At 35.7% G+C, this 26,102-nt stretch overlaps 1 protein-coding gene across 2 annotated transcripts in view; it reads left to right on the top strand.

The window, feature by feature from the left end:
* nbas (NBAS subunit of NRZ tethering complex) overlaps positions 1-26,102 on the top strand; it is a 145,995-nt gene that overhangs the window by 80,110 nt on the left and 39,783 nt on the right. For both annotated transcript variants that reach the window (XM_016536040.1, XM_016536039.1), the window contains exons 41-47: positions 7,438-7,670; positions 8,484-8,594; positions 13,869-14,122; positions 16,755-17,089; positions 19,309-19,518; positions 21,342-21,544; positions 24,872-24,961. In XM_016536040.1, coding sequence (XP_016391526.1) covers positions 7,438-7,670; positions 8,484-8,594; positions 13,869-14,122; positions 16,755-17,089; positions 19,309-19,518; positions 21,342-21,544; positions 24,872-24,961 — 1,436 coding nt within the window. The remainder of the gene's footprint in view (positions 1-7,437; positions 7,671-8,483; positions 8,595-13,868; positions 14,123-16,754; positions 17,090-19,308; positions 19,519-21,341; positions 21,545-24,871; positions 24,962-26,102) is intronic.

Raw genomic sequence — 26,102 nt, 5'->3', positions numbered from 1 at the left:
CATAGTTTCTTTTGCGATTTAGTTAAGTGATATACAGTGTGCGCCGCCGCATTTGTGCATGCAATTGAAGAGAACTTGCTACAAAAACATTATGTCTGAGAGGACAGGATAGTTCATTTTACTGAGATGAGAGACTTTTTATTTCGTAACAAGTTAGAAGTGAACAAGTCGAGTTACATTGGATGAGGATTGCAGTGCCTGTAAATGTTGACACAAACTCAGATATTACATATAAATACGGTGTCACAGCTTCCAGCTTTCTTAATTTACATTTTAACAGTATCTTTTAAGAAGTGGAATCGATTGTAAATACAGGTGAATCCATTTTCTATGCGTACACAAAATGTTTTACAGAATATGGCTTAGAAAAGGAGACAAATACAGAAAGAAAATTATGAGTCGGAAGTGGTTTGATGATATTTTAATATTTAGACAAAGTTTCAGTGAACACTTGGCTGCTGCTGACACAAGATTGACAGTTTGAAGACATTTTGTTTTAATGAACTAGACCTGCAAGCTAATTCTGTGAACTCAAGTCATTAAACTTTTTGCTCTTGTGAGCTTGAAACGGTCTGTGTTTATTTCAGAGTCTTCACAGTTCGTTTCTGAGAGCTGTTACTTAGTTTCCAGCTCTCTGCTTAGCTACGGGCTGAATAGGTAGGATGACAACAAAAAAAAAACACAAGGAAATGTTCTTGTAATTATATCGCAGAGTGAAAAATATAAAGCAGCACTGTTCACAGATCACAGATACAAAGTCACAGTTTCTGGGAAGATCAAGTGTGCAGTATGCAAAGTGGCAGTTTTACTTGCCTAAAAATGAAAATTCTGTCATTTATTCATCATCACGTTGTTCCAAACCTATATGACTTTATTAAGTTTTTTTACGGAACACAAAATAATATATTTTGCATTTATTATATTTCTAAAAATATAGATGTTTTCCCAAATATCTTCTTTTGTATTCTACAGAAGAAAGTAAGTCATACAGGTTTGAAAGCACATATGAGGATGAGTAAAAGATGACAGAATTTTTATTTTTGGGTGAACTATCCCTTTAAATGTTTTGAAGGGGGACATAAAAACAAAATAAACTGTGATTTGTCAGTTTACATGTCATTGAGGTGATCTCTTTCTCCTTTTATGCAAAGTGGCAGTTTTACTTGCCTAAAAATGAAAATTCTGTCATTTATTCATCATCACATTGTTCCAAACCTATATGACTTTATTAATTAATGCAAACACAAAATAATATATTTTGAAGAACAGTGGGGTCCAACAACAATGAACCTCAAGGACATTTATTATATTACTAAAAATATAGATGTTTTCCAAAATATCTTCTTTTGTATTCTACAGAAGAAAGTAAGTCATACAGGTTTGAAAGCACATATGAGGATGAGTAAAAGATGACAGAATTTTTATTTTTGGGTGAACTATCCCTTTAAATGTTTTGAAGGGGGACATAAAAACAAAATAAACTGTGATTTGTCAGTTTACATGTCATTGAGGTGATCTCTTTCTCCTTTTTTCATAATTACACTAACGTTCAAAGGTTTGGGGTCAATTTTGAAAGGAGTCTTTTATGCTCACTAAGGCTGCATATATTTAATTAAAAAAAATAATTATGAAATATTATATTATAATATAATATACTGTTTAAATAAACCTTTTATTTGAGATGTTTTAATATGTTATTCATTTCTGTTGTGGATTTACATGTCATTGAGGTGATCTCTTTCTCCTTTTTTCATAATTACACTAACGTTCAAAGGTTTGGGGTCAATTTTGAAGGAGTCTTTTATGCTCACTAAGGCTGCATATATTTAATAAAAAAAAATAATTATGAAATATTATATTATAATATACTGTTTAAATAAACATTTTATTTGAGATGTTTTAATATGTTATTCATTTCTGTTGTGGAAGCAGGAAATAAAATAATGACAGACTCTTAATATATATACTTTAGATTGTTCCCTTTTTCAATATCTTTCCCATCCGAACTGGAAACTTTGAATGGCCTTCCCCTTTAAAGAGCAATACAAAAGGTAATGGAAGGAAATTATTATTTGTAGATCTTTTCAAGGTTGAAGTTCGCTGAATTCACAGCCACACGCTGCCCACATGTGCACTAAGAATGACTTTTTTTTTCAAGGAAAGCTAAGGTAATAAGTGGCCAGTGTTTACTGTACACCGTATGTCAATTCACACATCCGCATGAACACACTTCTCTTAATGGATGGTAATGTACCTCTGTGAGGCGTTGGTTAAATGCTGGAGAAAATCCATTACCACTGATGGAAAGAGAAAGAATATGATGTTCTGTGTTTTATTTTCATCTGTTCTCTTTCCAAGTGACATTTAGCTTCGTGTTTGCTGATATTTGTTGAAGGAGACGGTCTCTTGCGGCAGACGAGCTGTACAACAGACCTCAAACGCCCCCGCCGTTTGTACCTCGTCAAATTCGCATCGTCTTTATTCATTTGTCTCTTCATTTGCTTTTTCTCTCCATCTCTCCATTTCTTTTATTGGTAATCATTTATCCTTCCTTTTCTCTTAATTTAAACCTCCTCATTCTCTCTCACGTAACACATAATCTCTCTCTCGCCTGTCACACATCCATCCCTGTGCTTTCCTTTGCTTCCTCTGCCTTTTTTCCAAGCAGATCCCCCTCAGACATCATCACTATCACAGGCAGCACATGTACGTGTTGCTATTGAAAGTAAGTAGGTCCGTAGGAGCGTGCAGTCGGGTCTCTGGATGAATTCTGCTCCATCTCAAATGGCATGCTGCCTTTGCATTGCAAATTAAGCCCAACAAGATGTTTCTTTCAAATCTAAGTGCATAATTATGTTCTCTGTGTAGAAATGAGTCTGTGATCCTGTTGTACTGTGACGCCCTACTAACAGTGAGCAAGTGTTTTCTCCCGTAACCGGTGTTGTTTTCTGTTCCTGATTCTGTTGAAATGGAAAGCAGCGCATGTCTTAAATGAAAGCAGTGCATCCCTAGAAATGCATGCTTTCTACTTTTATTCAACCAAAGAAAAGATCTGCGATCTTTGAAGTTACTTAAGTTTAGATGAATCTTTGTTTGAGTCAAAGGTAAAGTAGTCTTTTGATATAGTGTAGTTTGTGTTTGTACTGATTTTTAAACATTTTTTAATAACTTATTAACTGATTTTTTTTTTTTTGTCAAATTCTTCCGCACTACTACGCATGGTTCTGTTCCGCTAAATTTGACACAAATTAACACTTTCAAAAATCATTATAAAGGGACATATACTGTATATGGCTGGAAGTTACATTTTCATCAAATTGGTCTTATTGAGGTTTAGAATTTTGAAAAAGCCTAGGCTATGCTGTATATGAATATTATATTAAAAATTATTTAAACCATTATATTTTCATATACCAACTAATGTTATAAACGCATAAATGTAATGTAAAGTTAAAACTCTTAACTTTGATTTTGTACAAAACAATGAACTCTATGTGCGATTTGACTTTTTTTTTTCTTTTTTTAAAACCACAAGAAAAAAGAAATCATTCTAATATGCTAATTTGGTCCTAAAGAAACATTTTTTATTATCAATCTTAAAAATAAAAAAAGTTGTGCTGCTTAATATTTTTGTGGAAACCATGATACAATATTTTTCCAGGATTCTTTGATGAATAGAAAGTTTGTACTTTTAAGTCTTTTAATTTACTGTCACTTTTGGTCAGTCCTTTTGTCCTTGCTAATATAAAGGAATTAATTTATTTAAAAACATATATATATTGCTGCCACCAAACTTTGGAACCGTAGTGTATATTTGTAAAAATATTAATAATATAATAATTTTATTATAATTAAAAAACGCTACTCCGATTCCATTAACTATTCTTTTGTAATTAATCATCTTCTGTAGTAGATTCAGTTTTAATAGATGTACTACACATACAATTACAATTGACATGACATTTTGTTACCTAATCTGTCACACAGTATCATTGGTAACGATAGTGAAGAAGAAATGAATTATAGATTTGCAATAAAACACATTTTCTATCATATTTTTCTGCATCCCATTCGCCACTGTTGCTTAGTCTCTAACCTCCCTCGAGTGTCTAGGGTTAAATATCTTGCTCAGGGCTGATTATAGTTCATGCAATCAGTCTGCTCTTACAATCTAATTAGTATGATGGTTATTTCACCTGACTAGTACTCATTCACACTTTCACATGTGCTGCTGATATGATTAGTCAATTAATGTTAGCTGATCATTTTGTGTCAGGATCAAAAAACAGATCAGTCTGCTCTTACAATCTATTTAGTATGATAGTGATTTCCCCTGACTAGTACTCATTCACACTTTCACATGTGCTGCTGATATGATTAGTCAATTAATGTTAGCTGATCATTTTGTGTCAGGATCAAAAAACAGTGAAATTATTTTTTTTGTGAAAAGTTAACTTTTTGGCCAATGAAGCTTTTAGCAATTATTTAAAATGCATCTGATCACTCTACACAATAATCTAGAAACAATGTGAATGAACACCACAACAGCTTAAGCTGCAGACTTTGCAAAACACCAAATTTATGTCACTGCCAAAACTTTTGGCCATGACTGTATACTATACCACGCATCCATTCTCTAATGTGGAATAACAGACAGAACTCCAGGATGGTTATAAAATGGCACGACAGCTAAAAGACTACCTTTGGTCTTTGAAATCTGCTTACAGAGATATTTTTGCTTGATAAATACATTATTAACGATTGATGCATTTACAGCCAGTGCTGTGTCTGTCGTACACAGCGCGAGCTTGTAATTTAATATTGCATTCTGAGTACCAGCGAGGATGCGGAGATTAGTTATCAGCCTTTTATTTGATGTTGATGGATGTTCCTTTTAACACTATGTGCATTTTTTTGTCCTTTTCTTTTTGTGCATTAAGCATCAGTAGGCGAGGCTTTAATCTCTTTAGACAAATTCCTTTTTTTTTTTTTTTTTTAAATAAACCCCATCCTGCTGGATCTTTGGTGGGCGAAGCCCAGTTGCTCGCCTCTTTGAGAAAAGGAATCAAAATGCTGTTTAGCATAATTGTCAGGGTGAGAGCAAGGCAGACAAACCACTGAGTACACAACCGTTCATCATAGCCTACAGCAAACACACACACACAAGGACGTATTCAGCCCACCTGCATTCCCATTATATTTAAATAGGTGTTTGTAAGCACGTACTAGTTTTCCGCCCAAACCTTTTGAGTGGTTTTAGATGCCGCAGTTATCATTTTTTTGATTTACGATTCAAAAAACTGTAATCGTAAAATGTGAATGATCAAGCATTATATTTTAGGCCCTACAGAGAAGGCACTAAACCAGCCACCTCTGCACTCTCGTACACACACCTGTGGACATTTAGCATAAATAGATGTGATGCGAATGTAAAATGCGATAAGTCTGTTATTTTACTGCACTGCAGACTTAAAAGCATGCAAATATGCAGTGAACCTCACATTAACCCATCCAACAAGGTCTTTTAACATCATTAGAGGTAATTACCGTCTAAAACCTGCCTGAATCCCCTAGCGCATCAGCCACAGGAACTGTTATTATAGTTCACATGTGCACTCGGTGCCGCGGAGAACCCGATTACACTCGCACATAACACGGCAGGTGTGAACAGGAAGAGTAAAAGATGGATGGCAATTGACAGATAAGCTACAGGGTGAGTCTTGCTTATGGTTGGTTTCTCACTCTCTAAAGACAAAGTATGAGACCGAGACAGAAAGGGAATAGCTGGATAAAGATGTTTCATCATGAAAGAGCTTGTCTCGGAGAGGGGATTCAAATGCTCACCATATCCATCCATCACATCTCTTTTCGGCATCCCACAGATCAGTGGCTCTCAACAGGGGACCTAAAAATGAGTCACAGGTCTGTTCTGGTCATGGACAGCTAACCATAAAACTGTGCCTAGATTCATGTGGCAGTTGGTAGAAGTAACCAGAGTAGAAGATGCCAATATGCAAATGATTTTTAAACTTTATTTTTATTCATTTTTAAAACTAATAAAAAATATTTTTCAGTTATTTGAAATAAAGGTAAAACAAAATAGAAATATTATATGAAAAACCTAAAATGTCTGACATAAGTTTAAGTTGAACTACTAAAATTATTAGACATGACATAAAAATACATTAAATCTAAATAGAAATATATTTAAAAAGAACAAAACAAAACAAGCACATAACAAAATTACTAAAATTGAAAACTGAAATATACAAATTGAAAGCTAATTCAAACTATAAATAAACACTATAATAGTATAGAGATAACTGTAAAAAACAAAAAAAAACTGGGATAAACATGGATTGTGCTGATCACGTTTTATTTTGTACTGTGAATTATTGCCTGCAGAGAAATTGAAACCATGAAAAGAGACATGCAGAATATAAAATGTCTTTAAATAATATCTTAAATATCTGTAACAAATTTCAGTTTTTTTTTACTGTATTGATTATATGTAGTAGGTGTTTAATATACAGTATAATCTTTAATTTATAATAGTATAATATTATAATATTATAGTATAATATATTTAATATTAATTGAAATATTTTAAATATAATTGTTTATTAACATTACCATTGAATATATGCAAATTTAAATTGTATTTAACATTACCATAAACTGTATTTTTGTTTACAATGAATGATTTTTAAAATCAAAACTAGTTCATCCTAGATTCCACTCCTCATGTCTTTTCCTCGCTCCACTGTCTTTTCTATCTCTCTCTCATCCTTCTATCCTGCTCTGTGTTTTATCTTCCTTAACACGCCTGTCTGTCGTAGTGCTCCATTTCTTTTCATGTTTTTTTATTTTCTTGTACCTTTTTCTTTACCTCTAAACTGTCTTTTTTTCTGTCCGTATTGTCAGCTCAGAACATGGTCAGAGTTCAACAATACACAATTCCACACAGCTTCCCATTATCAGAGTCTGTTATCACACTTATGACATGCCGTTGTAATAATTTCCATATAGATTAGTGAGTAATCATTCTCGATTATGTTCTTCTGTCAAGGCTCTTAACCTGTTCTGTTCTCCTCATGGCAAACTAGATTACACTGAATTCAAATTCTTACTTAGCATAACGATTACAATGGTGTACAGTAGTAATGAGGCAATATACTGTAAAGGTCGAGAAGTGTGAGACCACATTATGAATCTGAGATTCGCAATTTAGTTTAATCTTGGAAATAGAACGTTTTATGGTTGAATAAGTGGATTGGTATTGGATCGGAGACTGTGAATATGTGTTGTCACTGTACAATTCATTTTCATGGATAGAATGTGAAAGATTCTACTTTGCATAGTTAAGCACTTTTGTTGCAGTCTTACTCGCTGCTCCTTTTAAACAGTATTGATTCTTTGATTTTTGTTTCTATGTAGGCTGATCCTAGAGAGCTTATTCGTCTTGTGACCAAGCATGTGACAGACCACGCTGGATGTGATTGGGGGGATGAGGAACTGCAGGTCCTGATTGGTCAGTTAAGACTATACAGTGAGAGACTGACAGACTTTACTCAAGCTCAGGTGCTACAGGGACTCGGCCGTGGAGTTGATGTCCAGAGATTTAGCAGCGACAACCAGTACAAGAAAGAAACTATTCTGGGTCTGGCTGAGTAAGTAGTGTGCCACACACACAAAAAAACATACTGTATACGTTTACAAAAACATATACTTTTTAAATTAAGATAGCTACTCGTCTTTGATTTTTTAAAATATTTTTCACATTTTAGAATAATGGTAATGTCATCTCTAATGTGACATAAATGGAAAGTATGAAGTGACCTTTTCTGTAGATTACAACTTTGCAGACGCTTGGCATTCACAAAGAATGTGTCCAGAGTTGAAAGAGAATGACACACATCCTACAACTTTTAATCTGTCTGTCCTTTGAGTATGACTTTCCGCTGGTCTCTGGAATATAAGCTCATGTTTCAGGATTGATCTTTTGATCCAAACCAGAGTTCTGGCTTTACAGAGCATGAGACTCAGTTTTGTGAGCACTGGAATCACGGGTCTGGGGTTAGTCTCTGACTAAGGTATAGCAAGAATTGGCAACATTCAGTACTTACTGTAGGAACTGCAGAATGAAGTTCCAGCAGCTCAGGGCAGATCTGATTTGCAAGAGCAGCCAGAAAAGGGATCAAATCATTCTTTCAGAGCAAGACAGATCTGGATTTATAGGAATATGTTACGCCTTTGACGGTCTGCCAATTTGGCCTTGATTAGAAAGATTGAATTTACCTAATTAAAAACTGAAGCTTGAGTGTTCTAAAAAAGTTTCATGAAAAATGTTATTGAAATTATCTATCTATCTGTCTGTCTGTGTCTGTCTGTCTATGCATATCTATCTGTTTATCTATATGTCTGTCTTGTCATTCTATATATCTTTTGTTCTATCATTTCATCTGTTCTTTCTGTCTATGTAGGACATTGGATGAGAGTGTGTATGGGATCTCTCGTTCTCTGGCTCAGCGGTACAGCATCCCCCTCTGGGAAGTGCACATGACGCACCTTGAGTTTCTGTTCACTGATAGCGGGTAAGACACTCATACTTTCACACACACAGCAGACATTAGCAGCACTCACACTCAAGATTTACTGCACACTTTTTCAGAGGATTGAGCCTGCAAAACCTGAGTTAGAAGCAATGTCTTCCACAAGTAACCGTTTTTTTTCCTCGACGTGAGGGGCCCCAGCAGATCAGAACCTTGCGACCCCGGCGCTCTAGAAGCGCAAACAGAAGATTGCATGGATCGATTGCAGAGACTGGCTTCCAGGCGATCGGTTTGTGCGATTTGCCAGACCTGTAGTTTAGTAGCAAAGGCTAGAAAGCTCTTTGTTTTTTTTAAACAATTTTGTAGTCATTTTTATGAGGCTTTGAAAATCCACACACAAACAACGTGCGCACGGTAAATTTGCAGCTGAATCATTGTTCAAAGCCTGGTCTAATCAACTCCCTCTCCATCTCTCACCGGGTTTAATCACCCTGAATATTTCTCTCTCTCCCTCCCTCCCTCTACATAAACATGCACTCATTTGACTTCACTTGTTTAGTACAGATTGCTTGGGTGAAACTGATTTACTATGAATGTGATATTTATTTATTTTTTTCCACCTGTGAGAGTCCTTGCATGCTCATTAGCATGGTTTTTTTTGGTAGCTCTGTGTAGAACATGAAATCTCTAAAATTCCCCCACATCAAAGATGTTATCAAAAGAGAATGGCACCAGAGGGAGTTTGAGCAACTTTGGCAATTAATCAAAAGTTTTATTGTATTGCAGTTTCTGTTTGTTAATTTGTCAGGAAATAGGCTTTTCTGACTGATGAGGACTTGTAAACACATATTTTGCATCGTTTATGTTATTTACTCAGTTTATGTGATTTGCATATGATGTGGTTATATAATGTAATTTCAAAGGCATTGAAAAAGGGCCAGTCCTTTGTTTTTTTTTTGTTTTTTTTTCCCTGATGGTTTAATTTTAGTATGTCACAAGGCACAGCAGAGTTATGTAAATGCTTAGATTTATTTTATTCATGAGGTAATTTGGCCTCTTAAGCATCTTCCCCATTTTTGGTCAGATTTATTGATACATAGTCATTCGAAATGTAAAATAGTTGAACCCTTTTGTCATGTGTGAGCTTTAAAGCAGTTCTGTGCAATTGAGTTGCATAGAAATGGTTGCTTTTGCTTTGGATTGAAATTACTCAAATTGGCTTTGCATCGATTCCATTCGCTTCAGTTTCATTCCATAATGCTACATTCTATTCCATTCAGCTTAAATCAGTTCAAATAAACGGTTCAATTCAGTTCCATTCCATTCAGCTCCAATTAGTTAAAATCAATTCCGTTCCATTCCAGTGTGCTTTGATATGACAGATGGTTTGTATTGCCAAAGCATTTGCAAACTTAAGCATAATAGAAGAAATAATACTAAAATTTAAGTTAAATATTAAATTGTGAAAACTTAAAATGAATAAACACTATAAATTAAGTATTTACTGTGAGTTCTGAATTCATGCAAGTGGTATGCATTATCATTTATTTATTCATTTATTATTATTATTATTTATTTTCTTTTTTTTACCAGATACTGAAATTGTGTTTTATACTCCAACTTTCAGAAATCAGGACAAAATGTTTCAAATGTGGGATATTTTTCCTAAATCCTACATAGGACAGATGGTCAGTCCAAACTTATCTTGCTTTTTCTGGACAGCTGCTTTGTTTATATCCGTTTTTCTTTGATGCCAGCCTGATTTTTCAGTCTGCACCAAGTCATGTTTTTTCTCTGGTACTCTGTTGTTGTATATTCTGTTTGGGGCCAAATAACATTGCAGTTTCCTTTGTATTGTTTTAGTCAGTTTATTTTTGTGCATTGATCATTTGGCTAGGCCAGATTCTTGTTAGTCATTTCAGTCATATTAGTCATGCTTTGGACCACATGAATGAATGGGCTCTTCACAGATTTAATGGAATGGTTTTCAAAAGCTTGAATATGGTAGTTAAGGTTACTCAGTTTTAGATATTTCCATTGGTTCCTTGTTCAATGCAGATTAATATACTGTAGGGCTTTGACCTTTTTCTGGCCAGCTTGCTTTGTTAGGTGCACTGTGTACCCTGAGGATACTCTTACAAAACTCTGCATGAATGGCTTCAAATCGGGTTTTATTCCAGTTTTCAAATTCATGATTCAGTAGAAGACCTCAAACCCGACTGCCATATAAAGTATTAGCTTCTATAGCTGAATGCATTTTGAGCCAGATTCTAATTGCTATTTCAAATTGAACAGACATTTTGTTGACATCAAATGCCCTTTTTTTTGCTTTTTTTCATTTTATTCATTAAGCTGAGGTTTGCACTAATTTACAACCAAAGATAGGGTACAACGGGGCTGAAGGAACACACAAACGTTTTGTAGCCTATTGTACCATGTATGTAGTTTTTGACATGTTTAATTTAGATTTTCCAAAGCTTGAAACCGTTATATAACCATATAATATTCAGACCAACTGCATAATTGCAATGTAATATTGCTTTTACAATAGTTCCATAATCATGAAGTTACTATAAAGTAACTTTTCAAGACACATTTAAGACAGCATGTTACCAGTTAATATACTTTTTTCTGGTTCAAATGGTTTAAAAATAAGCCACAGCATTGATCTTTGCTGCAAGTCAATCTGAGCATTGCTTGACAACATACAATACAGAGCAACAGCAACTTCCCCTTCCTGTTAAAAGAATTCGGTCATTGTTCCGCTCCAGGTCCACTCCAGGGTTTTAATTTCATTTTCAAATAACTGAAAAAAAAAAAAATCAAATAAATAAATAATATTGCTCTGCACCACTCAAATAATCTATTTTGGAATGTCCCAATGCTGTTGGACTCTGTCCCCACCCTTGGAATGCCACTTGGCCAATCAAATTAGAGGACTGTAACTATCGGTTATATATATTCAATATATATATTGAAGAGGGTCAGTGCCTTAGTCTGCCCTTGAATGAAGAATTCCGTTTGAATTCAGCCTTTGCCTCTGTGTCTCTCACACACACCCTTTATCTGTTCTTGGGTTTGTAATTGCAGCAGGAGACAGGATTAATGGCTGCTGTGTTTAGTGAAGTATTGATCCTGTTAAAAGCAGTTATTCTGTGTTAATAAGCAGACTGCAGTCAGAGGCTCCTCTTTCCCTTTTTATCTCTCCCCTGCCGCATTTCCTTCCTGTAATTTCTGTCCTACCTGTTTTGTCTCTGGTATCTTCTTCCTCTTTTCTTCACTTTGTTGTGGCCTGTTGTTGTTTTCCAGCTTGTCTCACATTCATCTCTCTGCATTGCTCTTTCTGTCTCTCTTTCTGGCCCCAAGACATCGTGCCTCCAGCCAGTATAGTCATATCCATAAAACATGAGTTAAGGTCCATAGGGGTTATGCTCTGTAGACAATGGATAAGTGTTGGGCTCTGTCCAAATGGCCACATGCACCCTGCAGCTCACTCATTTTGTTGCATTAACGCTGAATATGATTGTGCTGTAACACAATAAGAACATGCAGGTACAGTGTTTACCTACACAAATGTTGAGACCTGTATGTGCCCTATGAATGTTTCTGTACGTTATGTCTCAAACAATGGCACACAGAGGGAAGACGCAGAGGCTTGGAACCTGTTTTTTCTGTAATCTAGAAGTGCCCTTCTAGTCATTAAACGAATAAATAAATATTTATTTTTATAGTTTTTTTTTAATTAGAATAGATGTTGGACCAAACAAGATCATCTAAAGTGAAAACCTTCTGAGACTTTTAAACCAACAATAAAAAAACGTATTGACACTATACTTCTAACAACCGAAATATGGGATTTGTGCCTCTTATTCTTTATAGAAGGTAACCAAAGTAGAAACCAAATTGTGCAGTATTTGTAGAAAGTGCCTTATACTAACTAATTTGCAGTGCTGTGGGATATTTTTTGCACCCCCATATATTTCCCCCACGTATTTTTGCATATTTTTACACTGAATATAATTAGAACTTCAACAAGAACCTATGAAGGCATACGTGAACTAAAAACACAGAGATTTACATTAAATAAATTTTTATATTTACATGTTTCATGTATCTATTAAAGAAAGCAATTAGGCGGCAATAATGGCAGCCAAATACTTACTGTGTAGTTATTTATGCATGTTTTCCCTTCTTTGCAGAACTGCTTCATTTGTGACATTTGTGGACTTTTGAGCATGCTAGCGCATTTCAGGTTCCTCCATCAGCATTTTAGTGGAGTTTATGTGAGGAACTTACTGTGCCATTTGAGAACTTTTAAATTTTTCTTTCAACCGTTCTCTTATTAGACTTGCTTGTGTTTCAGATCATTGTCTTGCATTGTCCAAAACAATCAGAAAACGCCAATAACAATTTTAAAAATGTGCAAACGCAGAAAATTCATTTTCATGACATTGGAATTTTAAGTGGCCTTTTTTCTGCCCCTGTGGAGGTCTCCGCAACCCACTTATCTGACTCCATCTTTTATTTCCTGTCCTGTTTGCGAGTCAGCATGCTTTTTATGTCTTTTCCCTCTCTTTCTCTCTACGACTCTTTCTCCAACCCCTGCCCTCTCACACGTTACATCCTCATGTACAGCATCAGCAGACCTGCTGGATAAATGGACTTGGCAGTCATTGAAGGTTCACATGGTAATTTATTGATAACTCAACTCTATAAAACATTTCCATGCATCAGAATTGCTATGGGGTATTCTGTGGTGCAGTAAAGCTGTTTATCTTTTCTGAAAAGCCATTCAATTAGACTGAGGTGGAGGGCCAGTCCACACGCCTGCTTATGAAGTCACCATGAAGATAAATTATGGAAATCAGAGCAGCGCTGACAAAAAACATGTCACCCATAGAATCCAAACCTGACATCAGATTTATGGTGGGTCAGTAAACACTCGCCATAGGCTATAATTTACTGCTTGAATTTTTTATTTTTTTTTGGTCCTGGAAGTGGTCAAACCACAGTGAATAAAGTTTAATGGACTTTAAGTAGTTTGATGAAGTTCTTTTAGATTAAACAAAATCAATTCTCCAGCACGAGTGGGCCATCACAGCATATTAACAACGACCTTAATGTACCTCATCTGGTTCGGGGGACAATTGGGGGGGAAAATGCCTGCACATTGCCTTAATTGATTCTCTACAAGCAATTTGCAAAGGTTGAGTGATCACTGCTTCAACAGGCCTTGGCTACGACTGCTCATTCTCTCATTTCTCTCACCTTACAGTCTTCCATTGCCATCCATCTCTCATTTCTGTCTTCCTTCAGGCTTTCCACCAAAGACATCGAGGACAGAACGGAGGCTCTGGGCCTGTTTGAGACTCTAAAGACCAACCCGGAGTCATTCTACACACACATGACTAAATATGTGTACCCCAGTATAGCCGGAACCGACCAGCTCCGACTCCTCTTCTACTTCACTCTTCTGGAGAACTGCGGCTGCGCAAGCTACTTCCCTCAATCTGCTATGAAGCACGACACGCACCTCAAACTGCTAAAGAAGCTCAAAGCCGTCGCCGTCGGTGAGTCCAAACAAACACATCAGATTTCATCACTTCCAATCTTAAAGATCAGATTTGAAAGCCAAATGTGAACAAAGCCTGTGTTGCAAAAATGTTGGATGCAACCAGCAGTGAGATGACTGTAAAATCATTGTAAAGAAAAGAGGATTCAATCGATACCTAGCCGACCTGGTAACACAAATGAAGCGATAAATCAGCTCCTGCTTGCAAGTATGTCAATCAACACCATAACCAGAAATTTTCCATGTAATGACACATCTCTCTCCAGCTGAGACAATGGGAAATGGGTCACTGAGCTGTGAGGGTGCCAATGAAAGTAAGAGGAATGTTAATTAGCCCGCGTACAATACATTTTTGTTCTTTTCTGATAAGAAAGGAAAGATTATTGTGAAGCACATGAGACATGGAGTAAGGTTTGAATGATTTCATTAGCTATGTACCTCTCTCTCTCTCCAGCATTGGGGCACTGCATGTGATGCATGTGATAATGGCAAACTTAACCGGGATCATTCACTCATAACTGCATGAGAGTTGTGTACTTATGTGAATTTTTTTGTCCAGATTCACAGCCGGTGCGCTTATCTATTAATTAGTTCTGAATACAATTACATGTGCCTGCCGTTAAAGAGAGAGAGAGAACTACTGTTTTGGGTCAGTAAAAATTTTTTTCTTTTTGAATGAAATTAGATGCAGTAAGGATGCATAAAGTTTATCAAAAGTGACAGTAAAGACATTTATAATGATACACAGGATTTCTATTTCAAATAAATGCTGTATTTATGAACTTTCTATTCATCAAATAATCCAGAAAAAGATGTATCACAGTTTCCACAAAAATATTAAAGGTGACATATCATGAAAATCTGACTTTTCCAGGTTTTAAGTACTATAATCAGGTCCCCAGTGCATCTACTAACCAAGGAAACGTGAAAAAGATTAACCCAGTAACTTTGTTTTGGGAAGCCTTTTTCTGAAAGCGTCTGAGAAAACGAGCACGTCTGATTTCGCTCCCTTGGTGACGTGGCAAAGGGATTTCATTATAATATTACCGCCCCTTAATCTGTAAGTTTACACCCACGGCGCTGTCATTTGATTTCGCAAGCAACAACGGTGTACCAGATCTAATGCCATGGCGAAAGTTTGAGCAAAACATGCTAACTGTTCTGTTTTTGGCTGCACAGACGAGCACAGAACACTATTTAGAGTCCCTGCCTCAGAGGAGACTAGCAGTGGATTTATTGATTTATTTACTGTATATTGCTGCTGCCACACAGATCTAAAATAAACATGCGATTTATTTGCCAGCTGTTTACCTTCACAGACATAACCGACTGTTTTTTGTGACACTGCTTCCACTCAAAATAGGCATTTTCAAAATGATATAATAAATGATCTGGAGTATTTTGAGCTGAAACTTCACAGACACATTCTGGGGACACCAGAGACTTATATTACATATTGTAAAAAAGGGCATAATATGTCTCCTTTAAGCATCACAACTATTTTCAAGCATATTTTAATGATTTCTGAAGGATCATGTGGTACTGAATACTGGAGTAATGGCTTTTAAAAATTCAGCTTTACCATCACATGAACTAATTACATTTTAAAATATATTATTAAATATCAAATATTGTAGTATTTCTTCACAATATTACTGTTTTACTGTATATTCAATCCAATAAATGCAGACATGGTGATGAGCGCAAGAGAGTTCTATTAAAACATTTTAAAAATCGTACCAATGCCAAACTTTTGAACAGTATACGTCTATTATTTATAGTCTTATACTAAAATATTATGGTTCTGAGTTGCTTTGTGTCACTTCTTCAATATCATAAAAATACCTTACCTAAGACAGACTTTTGACTCAAAAATGACGTCGTCTTGTTTAAACTTGATAATCTTGGAGAGAGTGTTTTGAGAGGACAGGAGGGGAGTTTGTCAGAGAGTTTTCACACCACACTCTCTCCTGTCTCAACTGATACCTTCCCTTTTTAACACTCACACTTAGTAGGCACCGGAAACACACTCTGTCTCATACATGCTTCCAGACACGGTCCTGTAAAGACTGTTCATATCATCTGCCACAACCCAAGGGAGAGAACCCAAACCCTTTTTTCCCACATCTTTGTCTGTTAGAGTGTATGTATGTGTTGAATGCCCTTCTTACCCTTGTCGTGAGATGGGCCCATTCTCAGAGTCAGGTGTTTCAATATTTAATGCCCTGATGAGACCTTGTGTGTCAGTGTAATGTTGTCTGTCTGACTTGATATTTCCACCTATTCACATAGATTGACACAAATAGAAACCACATGAAAGCTTGAAACTGCAATAAATGTCCCATTTTTTGGATTAGTAGAGATGAAAAGAGTATTCTCAAATTTCACATAATGGATTCCAGTGTGACAACTTGCCCCTGTAGAGTGACAACATGGTCACAAAAGGTCAACATATTCAGTGAACTGGTGAATAATGGGCAAAAATAGCTTTTTGTAGACTTTGAGGTTTGTATTTATACAGAAATTGACTTTATAAAAAACACACCCACCCTGAGAAATATTCACTGTAGTGTGACAACTAGCCCCAGTCTGTGTTCTATATGATGCCGAAATCATGTCTTATTGCTTAGGTCTGGACTATAAGAAGTTGACAGATGAGGATTCCGATCCTTTGAAGGCTCTGGAGCCGGTACTGACCAGCCAGAACGTCCTGTCAATCTCCAAATTGGCCCCTCGAATCCCCCAGAAGGGAGGTGAAGCGCTTGCCTCTAGCGCTGTACATGCCACCTGGCTTCATAAACTGTTCTGGGAAGGGGATCAACATGTGCTGAAAAAAGCCCCCCAGAGTGATCACGACTTCCTGCATGCCTATGACACCTGTGCCAAATACTTTGACCGACTTCTGCCTGTAGATTCTGTTAACTTCTTGGATGCCATTACCTTTTCCCCTGAAGCTGCCAATAAGGTGAGTCTAATGCAGAAAATGAGTGGGTTTTTTTGGGGTTCTGCGAAGTTGTACTTACAAAATCCTTTCAAACTAAAAAAAAAATTAAAAATTATTTGACAAAAATTACAGTGAGTACAAGACATGATTATAAATGTATCTTTATCTATAAGCAAACAGCTGTGTTTTTATTTCAAAGACTGTCAGTCAAATGCATGATCATTTAAATTATTCGCTTCCCGCCCATTTGAGAGCTTAATGGAGGACTGGAAGGGCCACTTAAAACTAAAAATTTAAAAATGATTATCAATGTATTACATAAAAAATTAATCCGTAAATAAATCACTTTTTAAATTGGCTAATAAAAAATTTATTTAAAATTGCAAAGAAGAACATTTTTTAATTGCAATTTAAAAGGTGCAATTAAATTATTTCTTAATGTACCATTGTATTGTTATTGAACAAACGTTTTAAACATGAATCAAATAAATAGTTTTAAATGTCTATTTTTTTGTCCATTTGAAACATTTATTTATTGGTTTACTGATACATTTACCTGTTACATATCAATTGAGTCAATTTAATTTGAAAAATAAATATGTAAATAAATGACTTTAAAATTGACAAATGTATTTGAAACTATAGAAAAGCAATCAATGCTTTTTCCATTTAAAAAATGCACTTTTAAAGTGATTATTAATGTATTTTCCACATTGTATCCACTTTATAGCATCAAGTCAGATGCTTTGTCCAGTGCAAATGCTCTCATAGACTCTTAGTGAAGCACGGTGCCCAGATTGACATGTTTAAAGTCTGTTGTCCAATAACATGAATCATTAAAATCAACACATGCACATGTATATGCCATAACTTATGCATATGGTGTATTCACAGACTTCTCTGGACATGTTCATGTCTACTAAGTGCTGTTTGATGTTTTAGCACCTCTCATCTCTTCCTGTCTCTCACAGATGGCTTCATTTACTATTTATTCTGCCTGCAAGTCAAACATCCACGTGCATACAGAAAAAGACATACACACGGCCCTGTGGCAAACATCCTAAATGAGCCTCTGTAATCAAAAGGCTAATCGCTAATGCTCGGTGGCCCCTGGAGTGTTCAGATGATGTTATTGTAATGATTGTTATGTTGATATAATGTTATAATGATTAGATTTTGCAGAAAGCAAGTTACAAACACTCATTGCCATAAACACACACCCACTCCCACCATTAAGGTGAGCGCAGCATTGATTTGGTGCTCAAGAATACCACAGGGAAAAACAACCAATGACATCTGCCATGCTTCTGCTGTAGACATATAATGTATTACATTTTGGAAGTAACTTGCCCAACACTGACTGTGTGAACCGTGAGTAAATACAGTTAACGTACGTGTGCGTAAATGACAGCAGGAGAGTGTAGGAGGGGAGTGTCAGAGGTAAACAGTATAAGATGAATCCAGGCATGTGAAGTGTTCTCACCGAGATGAATCTGGATGAGAAATGAGATGAGACCGATTTATGCTATATCATTAGAGTTGGGGATTATAATAGTAGATATGCAGCAGAATAACGGCCTATTGCTGACTGAATATGTTTATAAGCAGAAAAGCATGAGCACATTTCTCCATTTCAGATTGTGGGCCAATTCTGGGTAGCTTCTACTATATGGGGTCACCTGTGGGTGACTATTAAAAGCCATTTAGAATTGATTTTTATTCACTATTATTATAGGGATTATTTATTTTGATGATGGAAAACTGCTGTTCTTTTGAACTTTGTCCATCAAAGAATCATGAAAAAAATATGTATTGGAGTTTCCACAAATTATTAAGCAGCACAGCTGTTTTCAATATTGATAATAATAAGAAACATTTCTCAAGAACTAATTCAGCATATTAGAATAATTTCTAAATAGTTATTTTAAATTGTAATAATATTTAACAGTATCACTGTTTTAACTGTATTTTTGATCAAATAAGAGACTTCTTTAAAAAACAAAAATCTGATCGAGCCCAAAATTTGTAATGGTAGTGTATAAATAATGTATATTAATATTATAATCATTTATCTTAATGTATATGAAAATAAATAGCTGCCTTTTTATAGGAAGGGGTATCATTATATTTTTTTAAGTTGGCATAGAAAAAAAAGATTGAATATTGAAAAAAAAAAACACTTTAGATTTGACATTTGTTTTTCTCTTTCCTTTGTGTGTGTGTTTTTTGTATCTGTTTAGCTCTCAGTAGAGTCCCGGCTGGAGATCACTAAGCGCGCACAGAAGGCTCTAAAAGGAATTAGCGACAAGAGTAAGAAAAAGGCTAATGATGACAGAAGTGAAAACTCCGCCTCCAGCTTTGACTCCACCCTCACTCACATACAGCAGTCTCTTGCCCATCTAGAGACTCTGAGCCACTCTTTCCCTCTGTCACTCAAGACAAGCCAAGAGGTATTTTCTCAACACACACATACAAAATGTTACTGTCCTCTTGTGATTTGATCATCTAAGACGGATGCTAACTGTAAGCAGGGCCTTAAATATTATGTAAGTGCCCATCTTACTTGTTCTTTTTCCTTCTTTTTTTTTCTTTTTCTTTCTCCTTCACAATTTCTCACTTTCCTGAGCTGTGTGACAATGGCTGTGATTGATTGGCAGGCTTGTAGCTGATGTCCTGTCTGCAGGATAGTAGCAGGCAGTTCATGTCAGCCTGTGGTTTCTTAAATTCACACATTGAGCCATTTGTATATGGAAATATATGGATTCATTTTTACAGTGCACACTTATTGAGCAGATACTGCCGCATCTTATTACCGACACACCTTCACCATGTCACACAACATGCTCCCATAGGAATGTGCACGATCGCGGAAACTGCAGTGGAAATCTCTGTTCCAGTTGCCTTGCTGCCTGCAACCTACCAGTGTAGGAGAGTCACTGAATTAAAGTAGCAATGCTACTTACTTAAAGGTCCCATGTTGTCAAAACTGAAATGTCCTGGCTTTTTTCTCGATAACTGAGGTCTAGGGGCAATTTAACTACCATATAAGTTTCAAAACAGTCAGTCCACAGTAAAATTCACACAGTCTGCATAAAGTAGCTGTGATTTTTCACGAACCGTTGTGACTTCCGTAAAAAAGGTGACGTCAGAACTACACAGTCACCGCCTTCAGTCACCACCCCGAGCACCGCCCACAGTCCCACTCTCCTTTTGCCAAACCCCCAGACAACATCGCGTCCATGCCATTGCTGAGCAACAACAACACGGAAACATGTCAAAAAGGTTAACTTTAACCACGAAACCAGATCGGCCGACCTGTAACGTACACTCTCACTCAAAGGTTGGACGATCTGACAGCATTGTTACTATGAGGTGGATGACATCTAACGTGTATAGTACAGACAAACTCACCGTGTCTATCTAACTTAGTCATGATGAAGATGTATATACATTTCAACTTCAGCAGGCAAATATTTTTACGGCTACATTATTGTTCCAGCCACAATTAATCACAACAATGTATATACAATTACAAATGATTATATATAAATCGTCAGTTTGTTGTTTTACACACATGTACACAGACATTATTTCATACAGATGCAAGAAACATATACATCTATGGCAAGAAATCTGTAGACGCGCCCATAACAACAAAAGACAATACTTTATTGAACCTTTTCTGATAAGAAGTGTGCGCTGCAAACGTGAGCATTTTTGACGATCGTTTCTGTCCAGTCTGCTCGTTTTATCGCGTTTAACCACAGCTGTCGTCGGTTTTTTGTCTGGCAGTGGCAGCAGATATGCGATCAAATTTCTAATTTGAGGCTGTATTACGTCGATTCTGGCACCCAACATCACAACAAGATGATATTTTAAGCTCCTTATGTAGCCGAATCTGCACTCAGTGCGCTGGTTTGAATGGGCCGCCTCCAGTTTCCCCTGTTTTGCTTCCTCCAGCTAGCGCTGTGACGTCGGCTGACCCTAGTTACCTGTGGTTGGCCTGGCCGTGCTCCCTCAGAAAACAACAGGCCAATCAGAAGAGAGGCTTATGAATATTAATTAGACAGGCCAAAATCGACCTGTTCTCAGCAGAGCTCCTGAGAGAAGAGGAGCTGTAAAATATATATTGAGATGGTTTTTGGTACTTATACCACAAATATACATTCTTAATTAACATATTACTCATTGATTACTGCCAGAGGATGGGGAGCATAAAGAGTTTTTTGAGCATGATTTAGTGTTAATGTCTTTGTATTCTTGTCTTTTTTAGGAGCTCTTGCAGAAGTACAGTCGCATTTATGACCTGTCCAGATCCGAGCAATCTAAGGTGCGCCATCTGGCCATCACAATGGCCATGGACGGACAGCCCCTCGAACGGATCGAGCAGCTGCTCGCAGTCACTGTGGGAACAAGCGACCTGTCGGCGGAGAGCATAGTCCAGGACGCAGTGGAGCAAATCATAACTGCTCTCAGGTACGATGAGCTGCAGTTCGCAGATTTCTGTTTGCCAATGTCGTTTTCTTAATATCACCCTCATTTTCTCTCTGTCTGTTTTATATCCTCGCTGGTATTGCTTTCTCTGTCTTTCTTTTCCACTCTCAGTCTCTGTCTTTATGGCCTATACCTCTATTAACCTGTGTCAGGCTGGATGTGTTTTTGCTTGATTGAGTTAAACACAGCATTGGCCTCTGCCCTGGCCTCTCATCTCTCTCCTTTACAGCTCACTTTCTCTCTTTTTCTTACCTTTCATCTCCTGCTTTTAGGAGGTCGCCACCTTCCCTGCTGGCTGGTTCTTAATAACACCATGTCCTTAGTAATACTAGCAATTCAGAGAGCAGGTAGTGCTAGCTTAGATTTTTTCCAATCTCTGATTTTCCACCACAACTTGCGAAACTCTTTAAGGCAGTTATTTTAAATTTTTCGTTTAGATCTTCTTCTTTCATTAGTCAGTATGTAACATAATAGTGGATGACCAAATATCAATGTGTGTGTTGATATAACCAGTCAGCCAGTATTGCATATTTTAATGTGCATTCTCATTTTCAACATTTTTACATGGTCAGGTTTTCTTTTTCTTTTGTTTTTACTCGCAATCTTTACAACACGCATTACATTACGTATTTCATGGCACACTCGTTTTATGCGTATTTGGCTCCACCTAGTGTTGTGGGTGTATTATTGACATGTCAAAGTCTAGACCCTGAATATAAGACGACCGCGTTTTTTCAGATGTATTTCCAAGAAAAAAATATCGTCTTATATTCGGGACAATATGGTACATTACTTTTGCATCATGTCGCTCACTTTTAAGTTAATCTTTAAAAACAAACAATTAATTTCAAAATATATTATTTTGTCTTTTTTTTTATTTTGATGTTTTTTTACACAGTATAGTAATTTGATTAATATTTTGAATTGACTATTCAAAATTAACAATTTTGACATGTGAAACTAGTTAATTAGATAATAATAGTACAATAGTACAAGTACAATTAAATTAATGTATAATCACATGTACATATATTGCCTTATTATTGTTGCTTCGAACAAGGCTCATCCAATCAGATTTTTATAGCTCCATATTTTAACATTTTAAACAAAACAACAAAGTTTCATTAATGGATGGGATTTCAAGATTTTATTATTGACACATCCCTACTTTTCACTTATTCATTTTGCATGTACTGTGAATAGGCTTTTTCAAACCAAATACTTGGCTTTTTTTTTTTTTTTAATCTCCAAGACCATCAAAGAGCGGGAACCCGTCTTTCTGCAGCTCCTGATTAGTCATCCTGCTTCGTGAGTCTGTGTTGATCAGACGTTTCAGCTCAATCCGTAATCAGGCGGTATTAGTGAAGGTCTCCTGAATCCGAGAAAACGATGGTCAGAAAAATTAAGATTGATTACAGTTCGCTTTTATTCAGATGCAGTCTCCCGCTTTTTTCTCTGCTGGAGTGATTCATATTCTAGGTAACTGCTTATAACTAAAACGTGTTCCTGTATTCTGCTGCTAATTACTGGTTTGCAGAGGTGGGCAAATGAATCATTAACAATAAAATGATTTGGGCGCTGGGAATTGTCAAACTATTTAAGTTTATTTCATCAAATTGTATTCTCGGCTTTACTTAGATTTCTTGCGGCCTGTTTTCTTTTTTAAGAAGTCAGAAATCTTTTTTAAAAGGAGGAGGAATCTGTGGTCTACAACCTGCTCATGATTGATGTTTATATCTGGGGAGTAAAAGATTATGGTTACGTTTCATGTATAAATAATCCTTTAGAAGCACAGTGTTCCTCCGGTGTGTGTGTGTGTGTGTGTGTGTGGTTGTGTTTAGTGAATTTTAAAGCAAGGTTTTAAGTTTTTGCAGTCTGCATCATAATATTGAAGATGCTAAAATTCTTGCATACTGAAGGGATGCTGAGATATTTGGAAAATGGCTTGCAGTTGAAATCTGCTTAATAAACGATTAGATCAGTTTTGGGATGATGTGGCTTGTATAAACTACCGTTCAAAAGTTTGAGTCTGGTCTCTCTTGCTCACCAAGGCTGCACTTATTTGATCAAAAATATGGTAAAAGCAGTAATATTGTAAAATATTTTTACAGTTTAAAATAACAATCTATTTCAATATATTTTAAATGTATTTTATTCCTGTAATGGCAAAGCTGAATTTTTTGCTGAAAAGGTGATTTTTTTTTTATATATGAAAAGATCAAGTTCAAAAGAACAGCATTAATTTGAAATAGATTTTTTTAATTTTTTAATCCTTTTTTTTTTTTTAATTCCTTAAAAAAATCTTACTGACTCCAAACTTTTGAATGGTATTGTAGTTCTGTATGTGGAATACTTTAAGTATTAGTATCATAGAAAAGTCATTGACATCTTTGAATGATTATTATAAAAGTATTACAATCAGAATGCAATATTTTAGATGATTGAAAGAGAATTATTTCATGTTGGAATTAAAAACAAACCCTCTAAAAACGTATTATAGCTGGAGTACCAGAGAAATGTCAGAGCAATTCTTTGAATTTAACACTATATGAACATTTTAATGATGCTGTTGCAATAAAACGGGCTGCTGTGCAGATTACAAGGGCAAAGCAGAAAAATGTGTCCCAACTAACGCTCTGCTAATTAAAGTCCAGAGAAAATAAATCACTTATTGTTTTATACAGCACATCCACTGACTGTGATGTGATACAGTTGTGGGAATCCAGCTGAAGTAAATCATATTATATATTATACAAAATATGTTGAAACATGAATGCTTTGGAAGCAACACAACGGAAGATTTTCATTCCCATCGAAGCATTGCTCATGTTACATTGACCTAACCAAAGAGAGAAAGTGAAGTCTAACATACAACAACAGCACTGAAGGAAACTGCAAAAGAGAGCTTTTGTTTACATCACGGAGAAGAAGATGCCTCTGAAGAAAGGTATGCCGCAGATTATTTAACACCAGATTTACAAAGTGTTTACTGCAGCAGTAGTAATGAAATAAAGAGATTGTTGGCGTAAAAATACAAAGCAATTATTAATAGAAACATAATTAGTCGGTGCAGCCTCATGCATAAAAGCATAACACTAACACCTTTAATGGAGGGAGACAGATGAGGCCAGAAGTGAAGGGAGGAACCCTGCAGCTAGAACATCAGCAGAAGAGCATTAAGATTCCTCAGTATGAAAATCCCTTTCTTTGGTGTGCACACACACACAAAGTTTGCAGCCATAAAGCCACTTAAAAGCCTCAAGACATTGAATCAAATCTCAAGCTGCGAATGTGTGTGTTTGTTTTCAGCGGTGACAAGGACACATTGAAAGATTATGCAGACCCCTTGAAGGTGCTGGAAGGAATTGTTGTAGCAGTGCACACTAATGTAGAGAGCGGGTAGGTATATCCTTTGTTGCAATGTTTCCGTTTACTATTATTGAAACATAGTGTTGTCCCTTTGTCCTTAGGAAGGGATGAGTTATAGTTGTTGTATTACAGTCATATGAAGTCACTGTACGGTTTAATGTAAAAAAGTTAAGAATATATTATATATTTCTGCAATTAAATGGGATTGTTTGGCACAACGTAAAGCAGAAACAGTAATAGCATGATTAAAAGAAACCAGTGTTAATAGTATTGACTAAAGTAAGCAATTATTTTGACATGCGAAAATAGTTTGTTAGCCAAACTAACATAAAATTAAATTGATGTACGATCACATGTCCTTATATCGCCTTTTTATTGTTGCTTCAAACGAGGTTTATCCAATCACATTTTTAGAGCCAAATTTGATCATTTTAAACAATGTGAAACAAAGTAACATTATGAAATGAAAATAAAGATAAATTTAAGATTTAAATATTTAAGATTGAATATTTAAGCACTATTTCTGAGTCAATAATGAAATGTATGCCCATTTTTGACAATTATTGTTAAATTTTGTAAACGACCAATCTACTTAATTTGTAATTGTTTGTTACTTGCTTGTAAAAACACTGTATTTAATTATATTGACGTTATATTACATTGACACTTTAATGTACAATATCAGTTAAAAGTACATTTATTTGTGTTTTTGAAATAAGTGTCTTAAGCTGAACAAGGCTGCATTTATTTGATACAGTAAAAAGTAATATTATGAAAAAAATATTACTATTTAAAATAATCGTTTTAATATATTTTAGATTTGGTGCTCAAGAAACATTTCTTATTATCATCAGTGTTGAAATCCATTGTGCCGCTTAATATTTTTTAAATAATTGTGATCCATTTGTTTTTTCCATGATTCATGATCAAAAGAACAGCATTTATTTTAAATAGATGTCTTTTGTAACTTTAGAATTATCTTTACTATCAATTTAATGTGTCCATACTGAATAAAAGTAATTTTATTTTAAAAAAAGAAAAATTATTTCCAAAAAAATCTTATCCCAGACTTACTTAAATTGTCTGACAAAACTTAAATTGTGTATTTACGATCTGTAATGTGTGTGTGTGTGTGTGTGTGTGTGTGTGTGTGTGTATATATATATATATA

This window comes from Sinocyclocheilus rhinocerous, unplaced genomic scaffold (genome assembly GCF_001515625.1).
Source record: "Sinocyclocheilus rhinocerous isolate Xijiao unplaced genomic scaffold, SAMN03320098_v1.1 scaffold605, whole genome shotgun sequence".
In the NCBI taxonomy this organism is placed as follows: Eukaryota; Metazoa; Chordata; class Actinopteri; order Cypriniformes; family Cyprinidae; genus Sinocyclocheilus; species Sinocyclocheilus rhinocerous.
The sequence above is the reverse complement of the archived record's forward strand: the minus strand, read 5'-3'. Positions and strand labels throughout refer to the sequence as shown.